The 12,958-nt window shown below is 48.8% G+C and overlaps 1 protein-coding gene across 1 annotated transcript in view; it reads right to left on the reverse strand.

Moving 5' to 3' along the window:
• Positions 1-620: 620 nt before the first annotated feature.
• PLPP4 (phospholipid phosphatase 4) overlaps positions 621-12,958 on the reverse strand; it is a 127,376-nt gene continuing 115,038 nt past the window's right edge. Inside the window, exons 6-7 of the mRNA XM_030334804.1 lie at positions 11,927-12,097; positions 621-1,164 (exon numbers count right to left, since the gene is read on the reverse strand). Of these exons, the coding sequence (XP_030190664.1) occupies positions 965-1,164; positions 11,927-12,097 (371 nt within the window). The 3' untranslated portion in view covers positions 621-964. The remainder of the gene's footprint in view (positions 1,165-11,926; positions 12,098-12,958) is intronic.

Consider the following 12,958-nt stretch of genomic DNA (forward strand, 5'->3'; position numbering starts at 1 on the left):
GGTCACCCGGCCATCCCCTGGAAAGGATCTTGTGCTCGCCAGCCCTCAGACAACTGCAGCGACCCCCTCTCCATACTGGCGCTCAGGCATCTCTGTTTTCACTGTACGGGGCGAAGTCACTTGTGTGAAGCCGTTCACCTCATTTCCTTCTAAATCCAATGGTTTAAGAACCCTGGAGGGGCGCCCGGGTGGCTCAGTCCTTTAAGCATCCAACTCCGGCTCAGGTCATGATCTCATGATTCGTGAGTTCGAGCCCCACACCAGGCTCTGCACTGAGGGCGTGGAGCCTGCTTGGGATTCTCTCTCTCTCCCTCTCTCTGCTCCTTGCTTGCTTGCTCTCTCTCTCTCTCTCTCAAAAATACATAAATAAACTTAAAAAAAAATAAAAGAAGAAGAAGAACCCTGGAAAGACTAAGACAGGAGCCCTAAGCTTCAGCTCCATTTCAGAGACGTCTGCTATGATAGGCTGACCTTTCAGAAAGTTTCCAAGTTCAGCACCTGGAATGACCTATAGCCAGAGCTGGCCTTGGACCAGCTGCCCACGCTGGCCTCAGTTGTGAAACACACCACGTCTTTGAATGACTTTTGCCGCCCTGGACAGCTGACACCACGTCTTCCAGCTTGGAGGCTTTATTACGTTTCACGACCATGAAAACACAGGGCGGTGGCTATTACAGCAAACACTGAGGACAAAGGAATGGACCGAGTTGCACCCACCCTCCCCTGGCAGCCTCCTTCCCCACGTCTCTCAGACACTGTCCCTGCGTCCTTCCTTTGCAAACTCAAGAAAGTTGAAAGGAGACATCGAAAGTAGCAGGAATGCCATCGGCCAGATGGAAGCAGAGGGATAACTTTGAGGAACAGTTGATGAAAAACACACTACAGAAAACCTCTCCTACTGCGTTGTGATGCCGGCGTGGAAGAGTGTGCCCTGGGCTCAGCGTCCATCCTCCCGAGACCGCAGTCATACGGGGCCTTCGGTGATGCCCTCCAGAGGCATGCTGGGCGCGCTGTCCCCTGTGGGCCGCTCATCTTTCTTCAGCGACGTCGGGACTCGGAGGCTGACGTACGGTTTGTGACAAGCTGTGTTGGCCAGAGGGGGGTAGTGCTGTCTGTAGCAAATGTACGCAAAAATGAGGCCAATGACTCCACCCACAAACGAATCTAGGCAGAAAGAGCAAAACGGGAGACACGTGTTACGATTCATTCGTATGTGGCCAGTTACGTTTTCCAGAAAGCGCTTTTCCCACCTGCTGCGGTGACTGGTTTGCTTGCCGGACCCCCTGAAAGACCACAAGAAAGAGAAATCATGCTAGAGGTACAGACCTTGGTGGCCTCTCCAGATCTTTTCACGTCTAGAACTTAAAGATCCCTTTAAAATGTTCACTTGATTCCTCCCGATGTCTTTAATATGCGTTTGAGCACCGCACGAACTCAGATTTGCGTTCTCGAATTTCAAAACCAATTCTAGATTCTGGAAGGAGTCCAGCCACCTCTATAGGATCTAGATGCCTGTGATTTCTGGTTCTTCTGCAAGTTTCCACTAGAGACCTGCAGTATCGCTGGCGGGTTACAGAAACTCGTTGAGCAGGCAGTCTCTGCCTCGTGGTAAGTGATTTTCCAGGGAAGAAATGAACCTTCTGAGTCACAAAGTGAAGAAAATATTTTATGACACACCAGGATCACCGACTCAACAGATCTCTGATGTGAGAATCCCAATCCCCCTAACATCTCGTCAAGTTGAGGGGCTTAGGGGGACAGAGGAGGCAAAAAAAACCCACAAAAAACCATCTACAGGCAGAACAGGTACCTACACCATGGGGGCAGCCCCCTTGCTAAGAAGGCATTCAGCTGGGGGTGTCTGGGTGGCTCAGTCAGTGAAGCGTCCCACTTCGGCTCTGGTCATGATCTCCTGGTTCATGAGTTCGAGCCCCACGTCGGGCTCTGTGCTGACCAGCTCGGAACCTGGAGGCTGCTTGGGTGCCTCACTCTCTCTCTGCCCCTCCCCTGCTCGCATTGTCTCTCTCTCTCCGAAAATAAACGTTAGAATTTTTTTAAAAATGAAAAAAAAAGAAGGCATTCAGCCGATGCCCCACAGCGACCCCATGAATGCAGCCCACCCCAACAACCCTCATTTGGTGTGTGTATGCATGTGCGTTGGCACTTTAAACTGCGTCTATCGATTATTCTTGCCAAAAAGACCCCAGACCCTTCGGGAGGCTGCTGCCTGGGGGTTTCCACTTCCACGTTTATCATCTTGTTGGACTGCACACACCTCCTATAGGCAGACAGCATCGTGAATTCCTGAGTGGGGTCACAAGGCATAATTAACGGAATTAAATCAAGTTCCTCAAAAGGAGAAGCTCTTCACATTGCCTGTGACCGGCAGCCTCTAAAAATGTGCCAGGACTCAAGGGCTCAAGGTCGGAGAGTTGGCACTATTGTTTTGTGTTTCCTCTAACCCCAGGGAAGAGCCCCTCGGGGGCATTATTTTTATCAGGGTCTGAAATGACCCAGGACATCTGCATTTGAGCCTCTGACTACTGAACGGACCAAATAACAAAACCCACAGATAATGTCATTTGGCTTTCCATTTTCCGGGGCGCCGCATCCCCCTGGGTACACCACTGTCCACAGGACATCGAATCGTTCTGAGTATGGGTTCCCTAGGCTGACGGCAAGGCAAGTGGCAAGTCCCGGCCATGCTGTCTTCCCATTTCGTTGAAAGAGCGGACAGGGGTATCACAGGTCCGCCAGAGTCATTAGAAAAAATAAGGGCAACGCAAGGTCTAGGCAAGCCGCCTTCTCAGCCAAGCCATCTGGGGCTTTATTACAAAGGTGGAGGACAAGGGCCAAAAAAGGACTTACTTTATGAGGGAGACGGCCATCAAGTGCCTCGAGTGGGCTATTGGTATTTTGATGAAATCAACACTCACGTCCTGTAGGGCATGTGCTGACAGAAAAGCAGGCAGCGGACAAACAGGCCTTTATTAAGGGAAAAACCACTTGGGGTGGATTTTACCCTAGCTATGGTAGCATGGGACCAGAGGGTTCAAAAGGGGAATACATGGGTCTCCGTGTCCCTGAAGTACGAAATACTGGAGTCTCTTTACTCAGCATCAATGTCATGTGTATGTGCTGCACGGGTATCAGGGGTCGGGCATGACGTCCGGTCCAGGGCACGAGGTTGAGTAAAATGTACACATCCACAGTCCTAAGGGGCCGGATGGACACTAAACAGTGACAGCCTTATCAGTGAGCTGCCGCTGTGCCATATGACATGAAGGAGAAGTGAGGGTCTGTGAGATCGCCCAGTGGAGGAGCCTGGGCTGGTCTGGACCGGGGGAGTCTCACCAAGGACATGGCCCACGGGCCGGCCGTGCAGGATAAGCAGGCGTGACCCGGGGGGAAGTGGGCAGTGGAGACAGGGAGGGCACCTGCAGTCTTCCAGGCAGAGGAAAGAAGGAAGGGGCTTGGCAAATTTGGGTACCTGAGAGAAGGATTATCTTTTACCTGGTGGTGTCTTCGTAATCCTGCAGGACATACGACCATGAGGTATTCCAACTTCAGAAAAAAAAAAAAAAAAAAGGCAGGAAGGTGTCTGGGGGGTGGCTCAGTTGGTTAAGTGACTGACTCTTGATCTTGGCTCAGGTCATGATCTCACGGTTTGTGAGTTCGAGCCCTGTGTCCAGCTCCATGCTCACAGCATGGAGCCTGCTTGGGATTCTCTCTCTCCCTCTCTCTGCCCCTCTCAGCTCACACTTGCTCTCTCAAAATAAATAAATAAACGTAAAAAGAATAAGGGGCGCCTGGGTGGCTCAGTCGGTTAAGCGTCCGACTTCAGCTCAGGCCATGATCTCACGGTTCATGGGTTCGAGCCCCATGTCGGGCCCTGTGCTGACAGCTCGGAGCCTGGAGCCTGTTTCAGATTCTGTCTCCCTCTCTCTCTGCCCCTCCCCCACTGGTGCTCTGTCTCTCTCACAAAAATAAATATTAAAAAAAACTAAGCTGACCATGAGGTATTCATGTACCCTCAGGTAATACGGACACTCACCATGGAGCAGGGACCCCACGGGCTTTCTGGGCTGCCACGTGTGCATACTTCTTAACCCATACCCACCACCCAGTATTGACTTCCCCTTGACAACCTCCCTCATCTTCGTTTCCAAGGGCCCAGCAGTTCTTAGTAAATGTTTGGTGAATGGACATGTGCTGAACAGCACTGACAAGACGCACTAGAGAATCGACACGACCAGCCACAAAAAGCCACATATACTGTGATTCTACGAATGCGCAATGCCCAGAATAAGGAAGTCCATTGAAAAAAAAGGAAGATTAGTGGTTGCCAGGAGCTGGGGTAGGGGTTTCTTTTTGGGGTGAAGAAAATTTCCTGGAATTAGATAGTGGTGATGGCTGCACAACTCTGAACATACTAAAAATCACTTTAAAGGGAATGAACTACAAGTTATGAATTATACGTCAACAAAACTCTTTACAAAGTCGGGGGAGGGAAGCAACACCAGATGGGCTCCAACGGTGGTAGAAATCAGGCAACCTGGATTTGATTCCCACTCATAAAATGGGCCCCCACCCCCTTCTCATGAGGTCAAAGGACAGGACAGGCTCTCTCTGGGTCTGGCAAATGGAAGGGCCAGGACATCCTGGCCGTGCTCACTTGGTCTGGCACAAATAAGCAGAAAGGCTTCTGAAGATGCACTGTCAAGCCCCCTGGGGGAGCAAACACATCTCTCTGTTGCCATGGCAACATCCAAGCTCGCTAAGCTGGCCTCACTCGGGCCCTTGTATGCCTTGGGCTGTATGACCCAGGATACCAGGGTAAAAATTAGCTCTGACAAACTCAACAAGCCCACATGACGATTTCTGCCATTCCGCCACAATGGACTTGTAGAATGAAGTTTCCCGTTTTTGTGACTTTGAGTCTCTAAGAAAGAACTTTCAGAGCACAGAGGATGCGTGTTCCATCCGGTATGCTGGCAGCCGCGGTGTGGTCTCCCTCAGTACCACACCTCCCGTGGGGGACATGCCCAGCACACAGGCACAAGAGGCCGGATGAATGAATGAGTGAATGTTTAAGGTGTAATTGTTTGGTTCATTTTTAAAGGAAAAGAACTTGCAGAGGAAAGGTTAATTTTAATAAAACCAGTGTGAAGAAAAACATGATACTGGTAAGAAAGGAACATGATTTAGTTAAAATCATTCATTCATTCATTCATTCATTCATTCAACACATTTACTGGACACTGTTATGAGCTGAATTGGTGGCTCCCCACCCTGAAGAAAAAAAAAAAAGATATGTTGAAGTCCTCATTGCAGTTTTCAGAATGTGACTTTATTTGGATACAGAGTCTGTGTAGGGGTCATCAAGTTAAAAGGAGATCATGAGGGTGGGCTCTAACCTAATATGACTGGTGTTCTGGTAAAAGGGTAAATTTGGGCACAAAGACAGACACAGAAGGGAAGAGAGTGTGAAGAAACACAAGGAAAACACTGGGGGCACAGATTAGAATTATGCTGCCGTAAGCCAAGGTGCATCTGGGGCTATCAGAAGCTGGAAGAGGGGAAGGATCTTACCCTACTGGTCTCAACGGGAGTGTGGCCCTTCTCACACCTTGATTTTGGACTTCTAGCCTCCAGAGAGAACTGTGAGACACTTTCTACTGTTCTAAGCCACTCAGTTTATGGCACTTTGTTACAAGAGTCCTAGGAAACTAACACAAGTACCCACCATGTGCCATGCCAACGAAAGAGACAAAAATCTCTGCCCACATGGAGATTAGACTCCAGTGCAGAGTTCACAAACTAGGGCAACTATTTAGTTATATATTGTCTATAGCTGCTTCCACACTGCTACAGCCAAATCCAGGAGCTGGGACAGAGAGTGTATGGCCTACTTAAAGCCTAAGATATTTACTATCTGACCCTTTACAGAACAAGTCTGCAGACTTCTGTTCTAGTGGATAAGGACAGACAATAATCAATACATAATAAACTACTTAGTTCATCAGGCAGTGATAAATGAGCAAGATGAGAGCGCTAGGAAGCTCGGAGGAAGGGCTGCCAAATCACCAGAGTGACCATCACAAGACGTCCTCAGCCAGAATGTAATGCTTGAGTCAAGGTCAGGAGGGGGAAGGGAACAAGCCACATCTACAGAGGAAGTTAGATTCTAGAAATATTTTGAATACAGAGCCCACGAGAGAAACCAGAGACAATGAGAGAAAGCAGAGGGGGGAAGAATTCCTTGGAGTGAAGTAAAGCAAGGTTATCAGTGAGCCTTTCTGAGCAGCCACCATCCATCTTCCCTGGGACCTGAGCAACAGGGGAAGGCCAGGGCTAACCTGGAGGCCCTGACTCACGCTCCCTTTGGCCTGGCCCAAACACTGTCCAGTGGGTTCTGATGGGAGGGAGCAGGGTGACTTGGGGCTGCAGACTGCCCACCCCTCCTACGGGGCAGCTAGGGTAGGAAGACAGAGATGGGCAGACTCATAAGCCATTGAGGATTGGAGGCTCCCAGACCCCGACCAACGTTCGGCAGCTGATGAGGAGTGTAAACGCAGACCCCACTACAGAGGGCAGCCGACCGTGGAGGGAAAAGGAGCTGAGATCAGTTCACTACAGACCAAGGATATCCATGGGAGAGTATCAGTGCTTCTGTCCTATGGAAGGCTGGTGGGGTTCTGGTAGGAATAGTAATATAGTTCCAAGGGGTCCTTTTCAAGTCACTTTGCTCAGAGACTGCTTCTGACAGCCCAAGGAAACAAATGGTTAAGAGCATGTATCCCTCAACTATGTGTATGTGGGGGATAGGGGGCAGAGGTAGCAGCCTCTGCCTCACTTTTTAGTGTGACACCTGAATAGTCCAGCAAAGTGCCCCCCACCTCCCAACCACCTCATCTTCACATCTAATAATCCCAAGTCTGGTAACTACACAAAAATTCATTTCAAATCACAGACGCTTCACAGCGCAGTAAGGGAAATGTCGTGAAGGCAGTGGCAGCCATCTTGAAAACTTCAGCCCGCTCAAATATGGCATCTGTGACTGACAAGGATGCTTTCTAACTTGGGCTGGTTGGGAATGAAGGACCCTTTCTCCCCTGGAAACCCATTTTCCTGTATTTCATTCAGAGGGAGATGCTCTTTCTTAGAATGAAATTTAATTTCTAGAATAGTATAGTTAACACCATACAAGTAAGCAGGGCTGCTGAGAATGACATTACAACTAAAGAAACCAGTGTCAGTTGGAAGGTTACCCCCAAAGGTGGAGTCACGTAAGAAAAGCCTGGATCCAGATACAGGAATTTGAGGGCAGCATATTATGCCCATTCACATAACAAACTATAATTCCTGCCACTCCCAGCTGTAATATTTCACTGACTAGAAAACGTGAACACACAACACTATGAGTTGAGGCAGAAGGAAGTTCAGTAGGATGCTCTTCTCCTTCTTTATATTTCTTTCCACATATATTTTTCTTAGCATGGGAATTCCATACATTTTAACTCTTGAAAACACATGACTAATCACAAAGGTAAACCTCTTTACGAGGTGCTGGGTTTTATAGTTAGCATCACCCACAAAACTCTAGCTTCCAGTTGACCCGGAAGCCAGCATGTCACAAAACATGGAGAACTTCAGCCACACACAGAATTGCTACCCATCTAGCTGGTTTTATTTCTGAAAAAGTCCTGCTAAATGTTTCACGTGCCCCTTCCTGCCATGGCCTGTGTCCTCCATTTTCTTCACTTAATAAAACAATAGGCTGGTATATTTAGAGTGCAGCTGGGAAGACGGAAAAGACAAGAAGGGTGTTGACAACAGAAAACAACGATGATGAAAAGAGTAAGGCATTTGGGATTATGAGCTATATTGGATAAGAATATGTAATTGAGTAACTGGACGTACTTCTCCATTAGGCACGGTTGTATAAATCAAAATTGAAACGGACTCGTAAAAATCTCATAATACTAATGTTGTTAACTAAAGTCTATAATGAGAGAAATTCATGTTTTGCTGATGCCTATGGGGCTCCATGTGAATTCTCATCATAATGGACGGCCCCTGCCCATGGTCACTGGGCAGGCTCAGTCTGTGAAGAAAAACAACAACCTATTTATCTCCATCAGGAATCCTGCCTCAAACAGCCACCCCCACACTGTCTATCCCTTCTCCAAGCTGGAAACCTTGGAGGCCTCCTTGATTACTCCCTTAATAAGTGAGTGTTTACTGAATAAAATTTCCCACTCATTGAACACTGCTACTTTATTTTTTAGAGAGACAGAGCGGGGAGAGAGAGTGTGTGTGTGAGAGGAGGAGAAAGACAGAGGGAGGGAGGGAGGGAGGAAGGGAGGGAGAGAGAGAGAGAGAGAGAATGGATCTTAAGCAGGCTCCACTCTCAGCATGGAGCCTGAGTTGGATGCTCACCTGACTGAGTCATGCAGGCACCTTGAACACTACTGCTTCTTAACATATAATAAGGGGGAAAAAGGGCGGGCTGAGGTACACTGTAGATCAGGGGTTCTCGACCTCAGCAACAGCCATCTGGGGCTGGATAGGTCTTTGTTGTGAGGAAGACGTGATCTTGTACATTGTAAGATGTTTAGTAGCATCCCTGGCCTCTCCCCACTAGGTGCCAGGAGCAATCACCATTACCACCACCCCCAGCTGTACAAACCAAAAAGAAACTTCCACACATTGCTAAGTGTTCCCTGGGAGGTACAGTAGTCACCCCTCTGTTGAGACCACTGGTGTAGAGAGTGACAGATGGCCTCATAAAGGGGAATTCAGGTAAAATGAACCGGACTTGTTTCAGAGCCCATTAAAGAATCCAAGGAAGGGCACAGTCCTCTCCTGGCTAATTCTAGGGGTAGAAGTTGAACAGATGATGGCACAGGTGAACTGGTACTTGACCCACAGCAATGACCTGTACCAATGGACATCGATGTACCATGTACATTCAGTTTTGCCTGAATGTCATGGAGGTCTACCGTGACAGGTTGCTTTGCCCCTCAGGTGTGGCCCTAAACGTCGTGGAATGTAAATTCTATTGCTTCACTTGCCCATCAACCCACAGAGCATTAATATCCTCCTTCTACTGCTCCAAGTTCCTCTGTGTGCCAGGTGGATGAGATGGGTCTGAAGCCCTGATGCCAGCAGGCCTTTGATGCACCAGCTGCGTCATGAGTCCACCACTGTGACAAAGCCTAGGACTGTGAGTCTTCATCCTTCCATGACGCGCCAGCCATACCAAGGTCATGAGGACCAAAACTATTTCAGAGAGGCCAACCTCACGTCTTCGGGTTTCAGGACAAGATTGCTACATGAAGGCTCTTCCTGCCTTCCAAGAGGAAGCAGCGGTCTATTCCATTGTGAAACCCTTAATCGTTTCTCAAATCCAAAGTGACTGAATAAATGTGCAAGCCAAGGATTCATAGCTTACAAATAGACCACGTTCCCTTCCAAGCACAACCAGGCCTGACCCTGCTTAGCTTCCGAGATCAGACGAGATCGGGCACATTCCAAAGGATATAAAAATGCTGACTCAAAGGGGCACACGCACCCCAATGTTTATAGCAGCACTATCAACAATAGCCAAATTATGGAATGAGCCCAAATGGCCATTAACTGATGAATGGATAAAGAAAATGCAGTGTGTGTGTGTGTGTGTGTGTGTGTGTGTGTGTGTATACATACACATACACACAATGGAATACTACTCAGTGATGAAAAAGAATGAAATCTTGCCATTTACAACAACGTGGATGGAACTAGCATGTATTATGCTAATGAGTCAGTCCGAGAAAGATAAATATCATTTGTGGGATTTAAGAAACATGCCAGATGAACATAGGGGAAGAAAAGGAAAAATAAGAAAAACAGAGAGGGAGGCAAGCCATTAGAGACTCTTAAATACAGAGAACAAACAGCATTGCTGGAAGGGTGTTGGCTGGGGGGATGGGCTAAATGGGTGATGGCCATTAAGGAGGGCACTTGTTGGGGTGAGCACTGGGTGTTACATGGTAAGTGATGAATCACTAAATTCTACTCCTGAAACCATTATTATGCTATATGTTAACTAACTTGGATTTAAATTTTAAAAGAAATAGACCATGTTCCAAAAATACATCTGCCTCTAAATCACTTGTTTGGGCAACACAACATATCCTTCTTTAGAAACAATGCACTAAGAGACAACAATACCAATTTGCATTTGTGTAATATGTTTTCACTTACAAAGTACATTCAGATCCATTATTTCATTCAGTCTGTGAAACAGCCTGTGAAATATTTGGGGGTTATTGTTTCCAAGTTCAGAAGAAGAAACTTCAGTTTGCAAGGGATATAAATGAAAAGCAGTCCATAAGACACCATCCAGGCCATGATGTTCTTGACCCACAAGGACCCTGGGGAAATGCCCTCATCATCTGGACAGCAATGATTCTGTTGGAAAATATTCCCGGGCGCTGTGGGCATGCCCTTCTGCTGTTGACTCAGCGACTCTCTCTCTCTGTTTCCCTTCCATGATGTAGCTTTGTGCTATCCAGAACTTCATCCAAGTCATCGATAAAAGTAGACCACAAGGGAGGGCGCAGGACCCAGCATTATGGCTTCTAGTGGCTTCCCCATCAGGAGGGCCTCAAGACCCTGAACTGCACTTGATGCATCTACCTGTCCAGACCATGCATCAGCCTCTGTTTCCCCTACACTCTTCACTCCCAGCTCCAAGCTGCTGCTAGAGGCTCATGAAGCCCAGAGTGCGAGCTCTAGGAGGGTGGTGGGTGGAGCTGAGGTTGGGGAAGGAGCAAGAGAATCCAGAGAAGATGTCCATTTAGGAGCCCCCCTCACCTCTGGCCTCATCTGCCGCCTCAGGGCCACTGGAATGAATAGCTAGGATGAGGTGAGGAGGGCACAGAACCACAGGCAGCAGAGACAGAAAAGGAGGAGGAGGGGAACCGCCTGGTGGCAGCAGGAACCAGGCAAGAAGAGGAGGGACAAGCCCCAGGCGGATCGTGGAAAGCCATACGGATGGGGAATCTGGTTTGGGGCACATATAATTCAGTTTGCTTAAAGCTGACACACTGGCGCTCCTCCCCAAAGCTCCTCAGACTTCATCAGAAACAACAGACTTGCACGCTAACGCAGACTCCTGGCCACCACTCCAGACCTACCCCCCGGAGTCGGCCTCCCGACTCAGGGTGGCCTGCTCCAGGTGATGTGAGAATTGCCTGGCAGGAAACACGGCCCTAGATCCTGCGCTCCTGGCCACCCCACGTCCTCTGGACATCACCTCTGTGTCTGCTCCCTGTTTGCTGTGGCAGGTGCGGGCTGTGAGCTGCAGCTTATCTGTAGGAGGAGACGGCGTGGTTTAGTCTTATTCCAGTCCCTCACTTGTTTTGTGTTATTTTCACTCTTCTCGGGTATCTCAGGAGTCACACGTATAGGTAAGCTTCACCACAGCCTTGGAGCAGCTGCTCAGAACGTGGCTGGCACGGATGCCCGGGCTGGACACGTCTTTTGGAAGTGTCTCTGTGGTGAGAAATATGTCCTTGCGTGACAGATGTGAGATGTGACGGGGGCCCCAAATCACCTGGCACTTAAGTCTGCAGGCTGAGGCAAGTGATCCGGCAGGGAAATCACACTTGGGTCTGAGGCCACGGGTCTGCCGTCCCGGCAGGACCTGAGCACGGAGGAGATGGCGGGGCTCCGAGTCTACACCCAGCAAGGGCAGTGTGAAGGTCAGAGCTCCCTTGAACAGGCGTGTTTTCTTTAAAACTGCAGCTCCTGTTATTTCAGCCTCCTCTGGTCTGATGGTGGGAGCTTGGCTCTCCCTGAATAGGTGCCTTGCTACACCCATCCCTGCAGGACGGTGTCAGACAACCATGGGGACGGGCCCCGGGCAGGGACTCACCTTGCCAGTGATGCTTGTAGTCACACATGCGGGACAGGGCAATCATCATGGCGCAGTACAGGGGCAAGATGGCGGCACAGAGCCGCCAGCTCTTCCCCCGCCCGCTCTCAGTGAAGCAGTGCAGCTTGCCAGCCAAGTAGAACGTCGTGAAGCCAAGGCCAGAAAAGGCAACTGCCAAAGAGAAACAGCAGGTGTTACTCCAGCAGGCGGTAACGGTGGCAGGGACGCGGCACACACCGGGCATCCTATCTACCATCTTGCGCGCCCCAGGGCCAAGGCATGCTGGCACCAGGCACCATCTAGGCAATCTGTGCTCTTGCTAGAACCACGCTGGTATGAAACTTTTAACAATCACAGTGGCTTTCCAGGCTTGTGTGTGATCAAAATCTTTTCCTTTTCTTTTTTTCTTTTCTCTTTCTTTCTTTCTTTCTTTCTTTCTTTCTTTCTTTCTTTCTTTCTTTCTCTTCCTCTCACTCAACAATGATTTAATGGGCATCTACTGTGTGCTAGATGAGCACTACTCTAGGTGGGGGAACAACAAAGCGCATCAGATCCTTTCTCCGTGTCAAGGGGCTCACGGTCTGGTTGAAAGACATAGCCATGTTAAGAGAGAATTTTAATATAATGCGTTGAGTTCCATAAGGAAAACATGTGCATGGAACACAAGACCGTGATGGCTGCTTAGATCGGAAGGGTGAGGAAAAGGAAGGGATTTGGGGCTTGGTGGCGTTCACGGAGATGGAGCTGCGTGGGATGAGTCTGATGGAGAAGACGGCGATGAGAAATGCCTTGTTTTCGTCTAGAAATTAGGGTTATTGATACTTAGAATTGCAAAGACCACTCCTGACTATGCCAAGTCCATGGTCAAAAGCGTGGAGGTCGGGTGTAGCATATATAATCCCCAAACTTTTCATCCAGTCAGGTTTAAAACACAGTTGGAACTCAGTGAGGTTTAGAGGGGGTCTTCTGTGGGTTTACAAGAATGGCCCTCACCCCCTGGCTGTTCATGGAGTCACCTGAAAAACTTAGGAA

This window comes from Lynx canadensis, chromosome D2 (assembly GCF_007474595.2).
Source record: "Lynx canadensis isolate LIC74 chromosome D2, mLynCan4.pri.v2, whole genome shotgun sequence".
Taxonomy (NCBI): Eukaryota; Metazoa; Chordata; class Mammalia; order Carnivora; family Felidae; genus Lynx; species Lynx canadensis.